This window comes from Sylvia atricapilla, chromosome 4 (assembly GCF_009819655.1).
Source record: "Sylvia atricapilla isolate bSylAtr1 chromosome 4, bSylAtr1.pri, whole genome shotgun sequence".
In the NCBI taxonomy this organism is placed as follows: domain Eukaryota; kingdom Metazoa; phylum Chordata; class Aves; order Passeriformes; family Sylviidae; genus Sylvia; species Sylvia atricapilla.
The window spans coordinates 6,137,034-6,151,975 of record NC_089143.1 but is presented as its reverse complement, the minus strand read 5'-3'; the positions used below and the strand labels follow the sequence as shown (position 1 = coordinate 6,151,975).

General features: G+C 41.5%; 1 protein-coding gene across 1 annotated transcript in view; it reads right to left on the bottom strand.

Moving 5' to 3' along the window:
• The window catches only part of LNX1 (ligand of numb-protein X 1), a 66,377-nt gene that overhangs the window by 22,279 nt on the left and 29,156 nt on the right, over positions 1-14,942 (bottom strand). The window contains exons 2-4 of the mRNA XM_066316995.1: positions 12,010-12,251; positions 10,250-10,405; positions 1,260-1,462 (exon numbers count right to left, since the gene is read on the bottom strand). Coding sequence (XP_066173092.1) covers positions 1,260-1,462; positions 10,250-10,405; positions 12,010-12,251 — 601 coding nt within the window. The remainder of the gene's footprint in view (positions 1-1,259; positions 1,463-10,249; positions 10,406-12,009; positions 12,252-14,942) is intronic.

The following is a 14,942-nucleotide window of genomic DNA, read 5'->3' as shown; positions in this document are numbered from 1 at the left end:
TCCTTTCATGTATCTTAGTTTTATTCCACAGGCTTCTGATTTCAAATTGCCTTGCCAGCCTTTCCTTTCACTCCCACTGTTTTCTCGCTGTTTCTTTTCTTCTTTATCTCCCAGATGTTCTAGGTACAGTAAAAAAAAAATTCTTCACTAATGAATCTCTAATTACAAAGAAGGAAAGAGCCTCACAAAGAAGTTTAAATGCCCTGGATATTTACTAACAATTATGCTGATCTACCACACCAGAGAATCAGACTTTCCTTTTTTTCTTAGTGTTTTTCAGGTAAGATTTAATTCAGATGACAGCAAAACTGCAAAACTACCCCTTTTTAAATTTGCCTGAGGCAAAAAAGAAAGCAGAAAAAAGAGTTTCCAGTCAATCCCATCATGTTCATATGTGTAAGAGTGACTAGACATTGCATTTTATACTGCTAAATGAAAACCAGTTGAAAGATTCTATTTCATCACTGGCTAGAAAACCTGAATCAGACAAGTTATTTCCATGTAGCTTTACATTGCACAGGTTGAACCATTTAAGTATTAAGAAACATCTCCAAAATATAAGAGAAATACTCCCAACAAATGGACAGAAGCATTTGGCTGGTGTTTGCTTTTGCAGATTGCTTATATGGGCACAGTGTTCTGCTGCACCCAGAGAGACACAGCTCAACTGGCTTTAAGTTGCTACCTTGGGCACCACAAACAGCATGAGCAGCACCAGGATGGGGCTGAAATTCACAGGAATCCTTGGTAAATCCTGGCCAGTCAGGAAAGAGCGAGGCTGGGCCCATCCACGCTACAGTCACAGCTTCACTGTGCAATTTGGATGTGCCCTGTGGGATCAGCTTTGTCTTAGTGGTGCCATTAACTCTGCTGCTCTGTGCTGGCACCAGGACAAAAAGGCTTCCTGAAACACATAGCTGGGTGGTAGATGCTTATCCAGCTGCTGCCAGGAACCACCATCCAGAAGCATTTTTATTCACTGCTAGAGTGAAGTATACCCACATCGTGATGCTGGGAAATCCCTTTGGCCCAGTCTGTCTGACGTGAAGCAGAAGGCATGGCACAACTTTGGCATGCCTCAAGTGTCCTCAGCTACTACAGGGGTCAGCAAAAGCTAGGAAATCATAGTTCCTTGCAGCTGGTGCTCTGAACTTCAGAATGTCTTTCCTCATGCAACATTGCAAATCTCGTCACGATCAGCTTAAACCATCTTATTCTCCATCAGGATATTTTTACCTCGTACCTCCACAGTACTGTACCTTTAGTATCATGTCTCCAGGCAGCAATCTTCCATCTCTGGCAATTACCCCATCTCGATATATATGCTGTATAATAATGTGAACCAAAGGGGTCTCACTGCCTCCCACAATCCTAATGGCCAGGTTTTCCTGGGGATCGGTACGGCTGATCTTAATGCAGGTGACTTCCCCATCAGGAATCAGGTGATACAACCTGGGGAAACCTGGAAATGCAGATTGTAAGGTATTTATCTGACAACACAGCTTTGCTTTGTTGAAACATGCACTGCACAACCACAAGTACCTGCAAGTTAGTCAAGCTAGGTTTTATGCATGGGTGTGATTTGTACCAAGTGGGAAGGAAAGGATAGGTGAGCTTGCTGAATGGTCCTGAAGGGATCTTTTTACAATTAATATATTCAAACTTCCTGTTTCTGCCCCAAAATGCAGACTTAAACCTTTGATGTAATCCAGAGAGATGAAATCTACTTACAGTTATACACGTCAATATTTTAAGGGAATAAATACATTTTTTTGTCACCAGAGACACCTCAGACCCAGGCCACAGCTTCTTGCTGGCCCTAGAACAGATGGGCATGGGCACCTCAACAAACATCATCCCTGCTGAGCTGGGTTGTAAACTCTATCTCACTGGTAACATCCCAGACTGCCCTGTTTTCTCCATTTTTGGTGTCACAGTGGAGGACTGGGCTCTTGTCTTGTGACATCCAAAAAAACCTTTTATTTATCTTTAGCTATCAGAAAGACAATTTTTTTTGACAAATCAAAGTGCTCAGTAGTTTCCCCACTAGATCCCTCTCCTTTCATCACTGCTTGAACTCTAAGAATGAGTGGTTCTTACTGTGATGTGTCTATTAAAGCCACAGGATGCTCAAAATTCCTGGAGGGAAAGATCTCTGCTGGCCCTGGAAATCTGGCTGTGGGGAGGAGGGACTAATGGTGGGCAGGGATCCTTTTTGTATTTATAATGCATTGGATAAATGTATTGTCTTCCAAACTCTACTTTTCAATTGGCATATCTGATTTCACAGCATGTCACTAATACTTTCTTTCCTTCTAGATAAATTCAAAATTTTAATCCATATTCAGCAGTGAGCAAAGTTGAAGTAAAAGCAGGAGTGAATTTTCCAGCACAGGAATAGCAGCCTTCAATTATTTGGAATCCCCCAAAGCTGAGAGAAAGCATTTGAATTTTTTGCATGTGAGTCCAATCCAGTGGTTATATGACAAACCTGTAAGTCAAAAAATTAACTGCTAATATTTTTCCAATAACCTATTTTAGAAATGAAAGTACAGTGAGTGTTAATGAATAGTGGTTAAGTGTAAAACGAAATTTAATAGACCAGAGTCTGAGACAGAATAAATATTTGCTACTACAGAATTAGCAGGCAACAAACCAGCAAGGCACCAAAACCTTTAGAGAGAGAGAAAGAACAGGAAAAAAAAATGTGGAAAAACACCATGTTGCATCCCTTACCACTTCTTTGATCATATCTCTTCAGAGTGGGAAGCTGTCCTCCTCCACGTCTGTAAAAAGCACCTACCAGTAGCACAGACTTGGACCTTGTGGTTTTACACAGACTTGACAGGCAATAAAAGTCTGTCTAGATAACTCCACAGCCTTCACCAGCCTAATACTCAACTACTCATTTACTCAACCATTTATTCTTGTAATAGCAGTTTCTGTGCTAATGCATGTTTACTTCAGTTTTGCAGGCAACTTTAATGCCTCAGGAATGGAAGGTGCTTCATTTCCCCCATGCTCCTCTATTTTCTAAATGCTATTTGCTCAGCTTGTAATTTGCTCACTTCTCTCTGGCCTGAAGGGTGGATTCACTTGATCTAAATCCAGCCCTCAAATGCACAGTTTGGGGATCTACTTGCTCTTCTTCTTTTATAGTGCACAAGCACCCAAAGAGAGTGATTCTCCTGCTAAATCACCTCTGGAGGTGCCAAGTGTTCTCCACTGCTGTGTAAGAAAAGAGGCAATTAACTCTGGCATCTCAGTGGCCTGATCCCTGCATCAGAATAAACGTGCACATTTCACACTCTCAGTGTGGCTACAAGGGTAGTTATGCGTAAAAATACAAATGAAAGTCAAGATAAATAGATCTTCCCTGCATGCAGATAAATATATATATATATCTATTGAGGACTACCAAAACAGTACCATAATAGACTGTCTAGTAATTCTAATAATTCTATTATGATGACTCACTTCACATCCTAACAAACTATGCTTTTTGACACTGATGTTCATTTTGCCATAGCTTATTCTAAAAATTCTTCTCAAGGAGCTATCCAGTTACATTTCTTGTCCATGGAGAATTGTGGACTGAACAAGCTATCGACACTCTCATGTAATTTCAATCTGTAATTATCCCAGAGCAAAATCAGGGCAACATACCAGTGAACAAGTAGGTAAGTGTGAGACTTACCTACATCTTTACATATGCATAAACATAAATAGGTTTCTTTGCATTTTAAACAATGCCTTACCTGGTTTATTTAATCTTGCAGTGGTACTTGGCTGACTTTCAACATGATTTTATGCAGATTCTTTTAGAGGATTTTTTAATGTCCAATTTCCTTCTGAAATGTGCAGTCTACAGCAACTCAAGTATTTTCAAGACATTTTTGTTGCCAGTCTGCAAGTCCCTAATGCCACCCTTTTGTAGTTAGCAGGCTGTGCTTCCTCACATCCTGTCTTCATTGGATTTGCTCTTTATCATATATACTTAAAAAACAGAAATATTTTCTCCTCAGATGGGCTAAGCAACCAAAAGAATTCCTCTATGTTCCATGAATTTCTACTCTTTTAATTGAAGGCTTGCCTCTTCTTTTCATCCCAGACACCTACATGGACATTTGTATTATGAACAACCTAGACTGTTGTAAGTTAAAGGCCAATGCCTATTTTGACAAACTAACAGTAAGTGTGGCAATCTAAATACATAAAGTACACAAATACACTATTTTAAAAGAAAAATCATAATTGTCTTTTCACCAAAAAGCCTGCATACATTGTGTGCAGTCTGATGAAAACTTACCACCCGTATTTCATGATGATGCCATGACTAGAAAGCAGTATCTTTAAATCCAATTTCTAATGTATAAACCATACTCAGTAAAGGTGGACCCCGCTTCAGCACCTGTTTGTATACAATGATTGGGGCCTCAGGAACCCAGCTGAAGGAACTCCTACTGAGTTGAGGGCTTTTACTTTTCAGACATATACAGGTTCTATTGTGAGGCTGGAGTATCATTTTTCACAGACTCCATTTTCCAGCCCTTTACACTCTTATTTAAAATTCTCCATTTTCTTTGGCCAGGTTTTCCAAAGCAGGAAAACCCAAGAGTATTGCATACCTTTCTTTACCATTTTATATTTCCAGTCCTTAAATATTGAAGATCTGCTGAATCTAGAAAGAAGGAAACTTTCCGTCTTGTTTTTGGTGATTCTTCCAGGTATTCCCACAGAGTGTGGTGGTTTTGTCACGGGGGGTTGTATGGAGCATTCTGAATCTGTCAATATAATAAAATGTCACCTTGGAGCAGTTTTGGCTCAACTGGGCAGAAACACCAATGAAGTGTAACCAATGAAGAGCAGTGGTTTTTGTTCTCTGATTTGAATTTCTCAGCCACTACATTGATTGGTGCATTGGTGCGCCTGCATTCAGAAAGGCTGTGAGGGCTTTTTTTCTCAAGCAGTATTCTCTTACTGTTAGTGTGCAGTTTTATCAGTATTTTCACACATCACATTATGGTAACAACACAGGAGAGAGCAGCTTTGCACAGTGAACTCCACTTACCCAGCACAATGTGGGACATTGGGCATTCAGTAGTTCAGTGGCCACGACAGAGCACTACAAAATTTTAAATATTATTACAATATTTCCCTCACAGTTTAGGATATTTAATGGTGGCATTCCTTCAGTGCTCAGGTTTCTGCTGGCTTCTGTGAGTATCATGCTCCTTCCTATCATGCCCACATGATTCTGTGAGTATCAGTGCTGCCATGAGGATTCTGCCTTCATTCCCAGGATTCAGTGTGACAATGTGCAGTGTTTGCTGGGACTCTTGAGTCCAGATTAATCAAAGGTCGCTCTAAACAAAACTTGTATCTGTAGTTGCAAGGCCTCGTTGACATCAGGCAGCCTGACTAATGTGCCAGCTCACCCCCACAAATAGGACCATCTGCAGGAACACATACTCATGCTTCCCAGCATCTGGACACCAGAATTCAAATTAAGCTTGTGTAACCTAGTCTTGGAAAATTCGTGTGTCTGTGAGTGTCACGTGCCCTTGTGCTGGTGGGGAACTTTATTCTGCAAATTTTCCTTCCCAATAGATTTTCATTTATCATGCCATTCTCTCAGAAGTTTGCCATAATTTTGATTTAATGCCTTCCTTTAATTCTGTAGTGATGTTTCTCCAATAGAGGAGCAGAAGGTGCTGCCAGTTCTAATATATCTTCTTGCTGCTGGACATTCCTCTCACCAAAGGAGTCCCAAAAGAACTGAAATGAAACTGTTGCTGAGTTGACTGTGTCTCTAAAGAGTTGTGCCTCTTACTTACAGCAAGCAAATGTATTAGTCTGCAGTAGAGGAAATGCTACAGGAACAATCTCTTTCTTCGGGAAATTGCCTGGCTCATCATTCCAGGGCAGAGCACTTTGAACCAGCCCTGGAACAGCTGTTTTGGGAAATCAGAATGGCAACTGAATCAAATCTGAGAAAAATAGGAACAATGTGGGATTTCTGTGGGTGTAGCCTTCCTGAGGCAGAAGTGGGGCTGCAGTGTCTTCTCCTGGGGCTGGCTAAACCTTTTTTTTTTTCTGCACATAGCCTTAATGCCATGAAATGGTTGATGCCATCTGTCTTTTCCTTACGTTCTTTTTCTTCACGTACTTTTCCAAACACTGAAGTATTTATAATCTCTCCCTCTCAAATATACAACAGGGTTCACACTGAAGAGTACAAGAGGGAAGCCTGTTCTGTGGTTCTGCCAGTGCCTGCAGGGGCTGCCTTGGTCTTCACTGCTGCAAAGCATTAACAGATGGTAGAACTGCATCCACCGTGAGCCTGAGTTTGACTTTGAAAAACATTTGCCATCCTCAAGCAATCCTAAATTAAATTTTTCAGTGGCTTGACTGAAAAATGAAATCAATGAATGTTTTTGAAAGTCAAAACCACAGCTCTTTTACTCTAAAACTGTATGGAGGTTCTTTCAATTGTACCTGGAAATTCTTTCCTCCTAGAATATTAGCTGGTTTGCAACTTGTATTTGTAGATCAGTTTGAGTAAAGAGTATCTATATCTGTAGTCTTTCTCGGAACTGAATTTAAGGTGTAAAGCCAAATTAAGAGCATGGTGATACAAATAAGCACAGCAAAGCTGGAGCAGTCTTTGCTTGGAGGTATTTTATCATTTAAGTAGATTGTCAAGGTCATTTATACTAGTAGATCTAGTCAAAAGATATTATATCTTAAATGCATCAGTGCCGTAAGCATGTCCCTGTCACCTTCCCTCTCATCTCAGAAAGAAACTCTTTCTTTTAAACTTTCTAAATTTCTACTTCTACAGACCTGGAAAGCTATTTGTAGCTGTAAATGTTGTTAATGAAATTGCTCTCAGATAGATATCACAAGCTTGGGTACTGCCTGCAGACAAATATATATTTGCACAGGATTTTACAAATAACAAAGTACTGAAAATGAGAAAATCTTAACAGCTCCTTCCATCAGACTATTTTCTCATTAGTGTTTGTACTTTTCATTCACCGCTAACATTTTTTTTTTTTTTTTGGTCTAGACATTTAACAATTCTCTACTGAAAATGCCACAAAAACAGAAAAACAAAGCCTGAATCATTTAAATCCAAAATGACCACATATAACATTGTTTATACAAATCAAACCACAGGATATAAACATAAATCATGATCTCCACAGTTCAGGATGGCTTACCAGCTCCAGATACAAGATAGCATTACACTGTAACTCTTTCTCTGCTGTAATTACAATGGAAACACATTTAATATTAAACATCCTATTTTACAATGTCCCTGGGTGCCAAAAAAAATTTTTTCCAAAACCAGTAACAGATTCAGCTTCAAGAAGAATTTGAAAGTTTTTTCTCTCTCATCAGAAACTATTATTTTGTCTTGTACCCTCACAGTCATACTGCAATTGAGCACTGGCTCAACAAACATAGCAGCTTCAGATTAAAGGCACCTACACACTCTGTATGAAGAGTTGTTGATGGCTAGTACAGGGCTACTTGTTATGGAGTTCATTCCCAGAGCTCCTTTGACCAAAATACAGGCAAAACAGATCAAACAGAAACGCATGAATTTAGATCGGGGTATTCTGAAAAGTGGAGTCAGATGAATTACACATTGAGCTCTGCCAGATGATCTTACCACTCCTTTATCAAGAAGAGGTTGTGAGCAGGAAGGGGCTTGTATCACTCTGTGCTCACTGTGAGGCTGGTGTAGTCTCAGCTTTGTTCTGCTCGTGCACTGACTACACCTGATGAGAGGAGTGGTGACCAGAGGGTTGGTGAGGTGCTATCTCCTGGGGCAATGAGCCATGACTGAGTTGTGTCCTCAGGTGGTCCCAGACACAAACCTGTGAAACTTTGGGTAAAGCAGCAGCAGCTTTCCCACTGAGTGTGGGGACCTCTGAGGGCAGGAACCACCACATCCACTCCCACAGGAACACCTCCATTCCCAGGAGAGTGGCAAGGCAATGGGGATACAGACATACAGGGCTCCCTTTTCTTCAACAGACAAGACTTTTAGTGAGCACAGGGCAGTGCCTACAGCAGCTATCCCTAAAGACTGACCAACAGCTCTGATCAGAATTCTAACTGCAGCCTGCTCAGAGCAGCTGAGTTAAAAAAAAAATAAAAGAAGGAAACATACAGAACTGGAGAAGAAAACCAGCCCTCAGATGGCAAGATGATGATAACTGCTACAAAAAGAAGTACATTCACTTCTACCTCCAAGAAGAAGGAACAGAGAAAACATTTGAGTTGCCATACACAAAGCACCTGTTGCAAAGGACAGGATAGAAATCTCTGCTCAAGTTGTATTTGTATCACTTCAAGTTACTTGCTTGGATTTTTTTAAAGATCAAATTCCAGAAGCGTGTAATCAAAATGCATTCTTTGCAAATGCAATTAATAAAGTAATTTAGGTACCCAGCTTCTGTGATCTCACACCTAAGAGTAACTGCTTATTAAGTAATTAGGTGCCTACCTGGTTTTTCCAGTGCAGCAGAGTACACTGGGAAGTTTACAGGCGTGCTTGGTGCAGAGGAATGAAACCACAAGCAGAGCCAAGGAGAGAATGACAATCCTGACACTGGAGTGATTGCCATTCCACATCCCTTACAGAGACAACAATGCTCTCCATTTGCTGGAAATGAAAGACCAGTGCCATCTTCACACTTTTCTGCTAACTTCTGCTAACATCTGGACTGCACTGGGCTACTGGATAGGTGCTGTTGACATCCAGATCATCTGCACACTCTGGAAATGAAGCCAAGCTTTCAGTGGAACTATTACTAATGTCAGCTATATGTCTAGGTAGAAAGTGATCTGTATGTCACCCTGAAGAGATGTCTTTTGAAAAATATGAACTTGAGGCATGGAGAATTTCACTCATTCTAAAAAAAAGGCAAGCTTTTGCTAACAGTGAATTGAAGAGCTGCTGTGGAATGAGAAATATATCTGCCTGCTCAAACAGAGATAGAAACAATTTACTTGCAAAATTCTACTTGGGGAAAAATATTATTTTAAATTAAAAGTATAGTAAAATTATTCATGATGTTTCCAGTTTAAGGAGTATATTCAAATCCCTTTCATGGAAAAGGTTCACAGTTTGAAATACCAGGTTTTATTTTGGCTCTATCAGTATGTGAAGTAAGAGAGTAAGTACCAAGAACACAATAACATACAGAAACTCTTCTGAATGAATAAGCAAACAAAGCAGAGGAATATTGAACATGGTTCTCTGATTCACCACTGTTTACAATGGCATCACAATGACACCTGAAGGCAGCATTTGGCAGCCTTTTGTGCTTATTTTGTGTGTGTTTCAATGAGAACTTGAATACAAAGCAAAAAGAAGTTGGATATTTTGTATTCTTTAAGCCTGCATCCTGAAATTTGATCTGGGAAGAGGCATGAGGTGCTGAGGCATCAAGAGAAGGAATAATAAGCTGAGTGAAGACCTTGATTGAGACATTGATTCCCACTCTATCATCACTTCCTCTTGCTGCATGAATGCCATTATTGGTTTCATAATTATGGTCCAAAGTGATTAGTAACATTTGCTATTGCTTTGAGAATGCCAAATGTTAAGTGCTACTACCTGTCAGACCCCTCGTCCCTGACATACATCACACCAACTTGCCTCTCCCTGCTGTTTAAGAGCAGAGCATTCTTACCTCATCACCTGCCTAGCTGAGGTAATAAAGGAACCCACAGAAATGCTGGAATAATTACAGCACTTTACACTTTCATACCATCCTCCCACTGGGAATTTCCAGTGCTTCATAAACACTAGCCAAAACTCATTAAGTTCCTCTAAAGTATGATTATCGTGATCCATTTGCTTTAGAGGGACAGGCACATGCCAGTGAAGAGACTTGAGCAAAATTACAGAGCAAATCAATGACAGCTCCAGTAATAGATCCCAGATCCCACATCCCGTGGGCTAGACACTGGGCTGGCTGTAGCATGCAGGCTGTCACCAGAACAGCCCTACGTGAGGTCCCACACACCCCAGCAATATTCTTGCCTGCCAGGCAGTAACATCTTTTGAAAGAAGAAAACAAGGAAAGATTGCATTTTCTGGCTTGTTTGTTTTAATCACGCACAGCCCACCACATGAAAGGCACGTCAGTCATGGATATCCAGTTCCCAAGTGGATAGGGCCTCCTGCCTCACTTTAAGTGATAACACAAGAGGAACAAAACATTACCTTCCTCTCCAGCAGCAGAGTTTCCAACAGTCTCCCTTTCCCGGTCAGTCTGGTTGGAAACAGCACTTCCACTTTTTGTCCTTCGAAGAACACTGAATGCCTTGTTTATTTTTTTAAAAGATCTGCTTCTTATAGTGGAACGTTCAAAGTGTCGAGCTGCAACAGCAGGAAGAAACCAAATCCATGCAGTTCAGAAGTTCTGGTCTAGAACCACAGCATTTCTACAGCCCTTGGTGTATGATGGGATATAACACCAGCATCAGGGCTGCCTGTACTTCATCTTTTCCCCTGAGTCCTCCTGACACTTCAAGGCTGCACCCACCTGAACCTGGGTACAATCACCCCACCTCAGTCCCACACCCTCGAGTTGCCACCTTCCTGTCTGTTTTGCCAACCACCTGGAGAAATCACCTGTGATAGCCTTGGAAAGAATAGCCCTCCATCAAGATAAAATCAGCAGCAATCCCGTGAAAAATACAATTACTAGGAAGAAGCAGCGCCCTTCCCAAGCTATACATGTTTGACCAAAAAAAGCTGGAAGTCATTAAAAAGCTCTTCTTGAAAAAATCCCCACCACCACTACTACTGCCTCAAAACTTTGCAATGCTTCTAAAGCCACCAACCATTGCCAACTATTTCATGTCAAAAAATTCAAATATTATTAGGTGGGAGGGATCAAAAAATCACATATTCTGACTCAGGTATGGCAATACAAAAGAAAAGTCGTAATATCAAAACACTTCACTCTTTTCCATCCTGCTAAAAATATCTTCATGGCTGTTGCTCTTCTGTCTGTTCCAGCACTGCATGCTAGCCAAATATCGTAATCTAATAATACAACATTCCCTCAAACCAGACTGTGGCCTCTACACTCAATAAAACTGACAGAATTTATTTGGATTCTGGTGCTCTCTTCTTCCACCCTTCCTTTCCTCACCTCTCTAAACCCTGGCAAAGCAAAAGGATAATACTTCCCATTTCCTAGTCTTTCTTCATCCCTTCATCCCTTTTCCCAACACACAACTGGTGGCACACAAGCTGGGATTTTCATTTTAGCTTCAGAATCCTCAAATACGTGCTTTGAACTCACCACTAACACTTCTGACTCTGGCTTTGGCCAGGCCATGTTTTTCAAACGTGGCACTCATCAGAGACAGCTGCAGTGTCACAGGGTGATCAAGGCAAAGTTTCCTTGTCCCTGACTGTTGTTATTTCAGCAGGACCAGCTCTGAACTCCACCTTCCCAAGAAGCTGGCAGATGTCCCCCAAGCTCCTAAGGCAATTCTTAAAGTGTGGGGTTTTTTCCTTGAAAATACGTGGCAAATGAGAAACAGAGTTCCCAACAGGATTTTGGGTAGATGCCCATGTCTGTGGGGGTTTCTCGGGCCACCAAGATTTAGTGGAGACAGATTACCCAGCTATACCATCTCCCCAGCCCATCACACATAAAATTTAGTCTTCCAACTGAGTTGACTTACTTAAATAACCTTTCTAAAGATTTGCAGTTTACAGGTGTACAGGGTGTACAGTTAGTCTGTCTTCAGCTTGATGCTGTCCTTAGTCAAGACATTTTTTTCCACCTGAAATCTATTGGGTCACCGAGCATGCGATTTGATAAACCATGTAAAATGAAAGCTTTGGCTTCTCCCACCACTTTTTCTTTCTTTTTTTAATCCTCCAGTGACATATATTTAACAGAAAAAAAAAATGAATGTTACAAGGGGGTAGAAGGCTCTGAAGCCACCATTTTTGGCTCTTACTTCTGTTGCGGTTGCTGCGGTGCAGGTCTCCGGGGCTGCTACCCAGCTGGCTGTCCTCTGAGGTGGGGCTGAAGGCCGGGTTCACCAGCCCTGGCTCATCTGTCATTAAGGCAATGGCTGCAGCTGCTGAGAGCTCCGGGCCCAGGGCAGCTACTGCTAAGCTGGAGCCATGGTCTGGAGAGCAGTCCTGGGAACGCCTCTTCCGTTCCTTGGTAAGGCCGTAGTGGGATGCTCCTTTACATCTGAGAAGAAGGGAGGGAAAGAGAGACATGATAGCAAGTTGTGTTTAAATGCTGTGTGCTTATGGAAATTATCCAAGGAATCACTTTGAGGACAACCTGTGATGATTGTGGTGACCAGTGAAATACAGATGATTAACAAGAGGGAAAAATGCCAGTATGTGCTTCAAAGGAGGTGAGTTTCCACCTTACATGGGAAGAGTACTGCTGGTCAAGGAAAAATAGAGAGCCTCAGCCTTGTCTGTAGACTTATGTGTGTAAATAGATACTGTGGATGCAAGAGGACAAGAATAGCAGGTGGCTAATTAAGCCAGAGGCTACAGTCTGTAATTTCCTACTTGCCTCTGATTGACAAAGGAGAGCAAGGTGAGGCCTGATGGCTTCTCTGGGTCTGCAAGTGAAATAAAAGGCACCTTAGCCAGTCCTGCCTCCTGAAAAGCTCTCCTGGCCACCAAGGCAGTCACGTGCAGAGCATGGTACTGTAGAGACCAGAAGACACAATGAAGAGAGGGCTGGAGGTGGGAGCTGAACACCTGGGGGCTGCAGGAGCCCAGGGCCCACATGGTGCCTGTACAGACCATTTACTACTTCAGCTGGATCTGATGAATTGTTTCCAAATTCAGCCACAGAGATGAAGTTGCCAACTTTGTCATTCCAGCTCAGTTGAGACACTAAAATAGACAGGTCATTGCCTTGAGAGAGGAAGAGGTGCAAGTGGGGATAGGGGGCTCCACTGGTCCTGCAGCCTCACCAAAGCCAAGGAGGGAGTGCAGAGCTCCCACCAAGGGGCTGGGACAGCATTATAAGGGGAAAATTACAAGGCTGCTTTGAAACAAACTTAGTTATGCTTCCAACTATCTGCTCTAGATTCATCCTAGACAGCAAAGGCAGGACCATGCATGGCATTTCTTTTTTAAGACTCATGGAAGAAAGTCGCTTGAATGAAATTAAAGGTCACTGTAGTCTTCGTGAGTCAGTATTCAATTAAAGCTATAAAATAACTGAAAAGCCAGAGTGACCAAGGACACAGCACCTGTGACTTCACCAGCACCACTTCTGCCCAGTGCCCACCCACTAGAACCACATTCAGTGCATTTAAAAAAAAAAAAAAAAAAAGTCTGCCTTTTAATCATAATCTAATGAGCTTGGCCTACTTTCAGTTACTATTATCCCTTTCTTCATAGCACAGGCTAACTGATGACTTTCATGAAAGTGCCCTGTAGGACAAACTCACAGAAATAGCTGCAGAAACCCTTAGGGATAGAAAGCTCTTCGTAATATATGGCATGCACAAAAGGCAATGCATAATACATACAGTACACAACACTGGTGGGTTAAGTGTCACAAAAAGAAGACTTGGAAGAGAAATGATTATGGAAGCAGTTCCTGGGACAGAAAGATGCTATGAGGAGATATCACAGAGGTCTCTGCATCAGCTTCAGAAGCAGCAGTTTAATTTCTATCATGGTACTGACTTTTGATGACACAATTGAATTAGGACCTTATTTTAGCACTAGATTATTGTTTACCATCACTTTATGCTGCTTCTGACTTTTGTCTTAAAGAGGGGAAAAATACCCAAACCAAACTCTGTCCTATTGATCCAGCTGTGTAAGGGTTATGTATTTGCTTTAAAGCTTGGATAGGAATGGCTGTAGCAGTAGTTATTTCTGAAACTTTTCACAAGCAAAATGAGACATCTCAGAAGAAAACACTCTTAAGGAAGAGAAGGTTGGTCAAATATTTCAAAAGACCAATGAAGAGCTATTTGAGGCACCCATTGCAAGGCAAGACTGCAACAGTAATCCTGAAAGAAAGAACTCTCCCTCCTTCATAGCAGCAAGTATTTTTCTATCTCTTTCCAGATTTTCTCACTCCCCCAATACCCTGAACCATGGCAGGATGCTCTCCTTTAGATTTCACGGGAAGCAGAAGCACAAAGGCCTTTCCCTCTTGCTACTCAGCTAAACTTCTTCAACATAGTGTTTTAGAAACCCATCCTTGACATTTCCCTCTTGCAGTAAAGTCACATTTGCTAATCCAGCCTATGAATGCTTGACAAAATAGTTTAAAAATAGTCTAGAAACCCTACAAAAAGAAGTGGCTTTGGGAAGAACCATTTCCTGCTCTCAGAAGACATTCTCTGCTTCACAACAACCTTGCAAAAATTCAGAATGTGATAAGACATATTCCTACTCCTCCTCAATTTATTTCACTTGCCTGTGTTTTTCCCATGTCAGTAAAGTTTCAGTGGCTGATACTAGAACACCAGCCTTGTGGATGGGCTCTCAAATGCCAATTTTTTTTTAGTTGGTAGGTTCTGTGAAGATCAAAATGAAGATCAGAAGTGGCTCTGCACAAAAATTCCTAGCTATTTGGATTCAATCACTGCCTGTTGCCCATCTGCAGCTCACTGCTACAGCCTTCCCTTTCTGTGGAAATCCTCACTTGCTGCTGCTGGCTGCACTGCAGACACACAGTCAACAGCTTCATTCCAACAGCAATGAACAGAAGACAGCTACTTTGAATGTAGAGAGGACTGACACAGTTTAAGATGTGGCTTATTGGAGAAGACAAGTTGTCATGATACAAAGCACAAAGCATATCTTTCTAGCTCTGCCAGAAATAGTTAAAGAAGAACCAGAGCTCTTCAAGTATGATCACTGAAGTTATTTCTTAAATAATTGTGGCAGG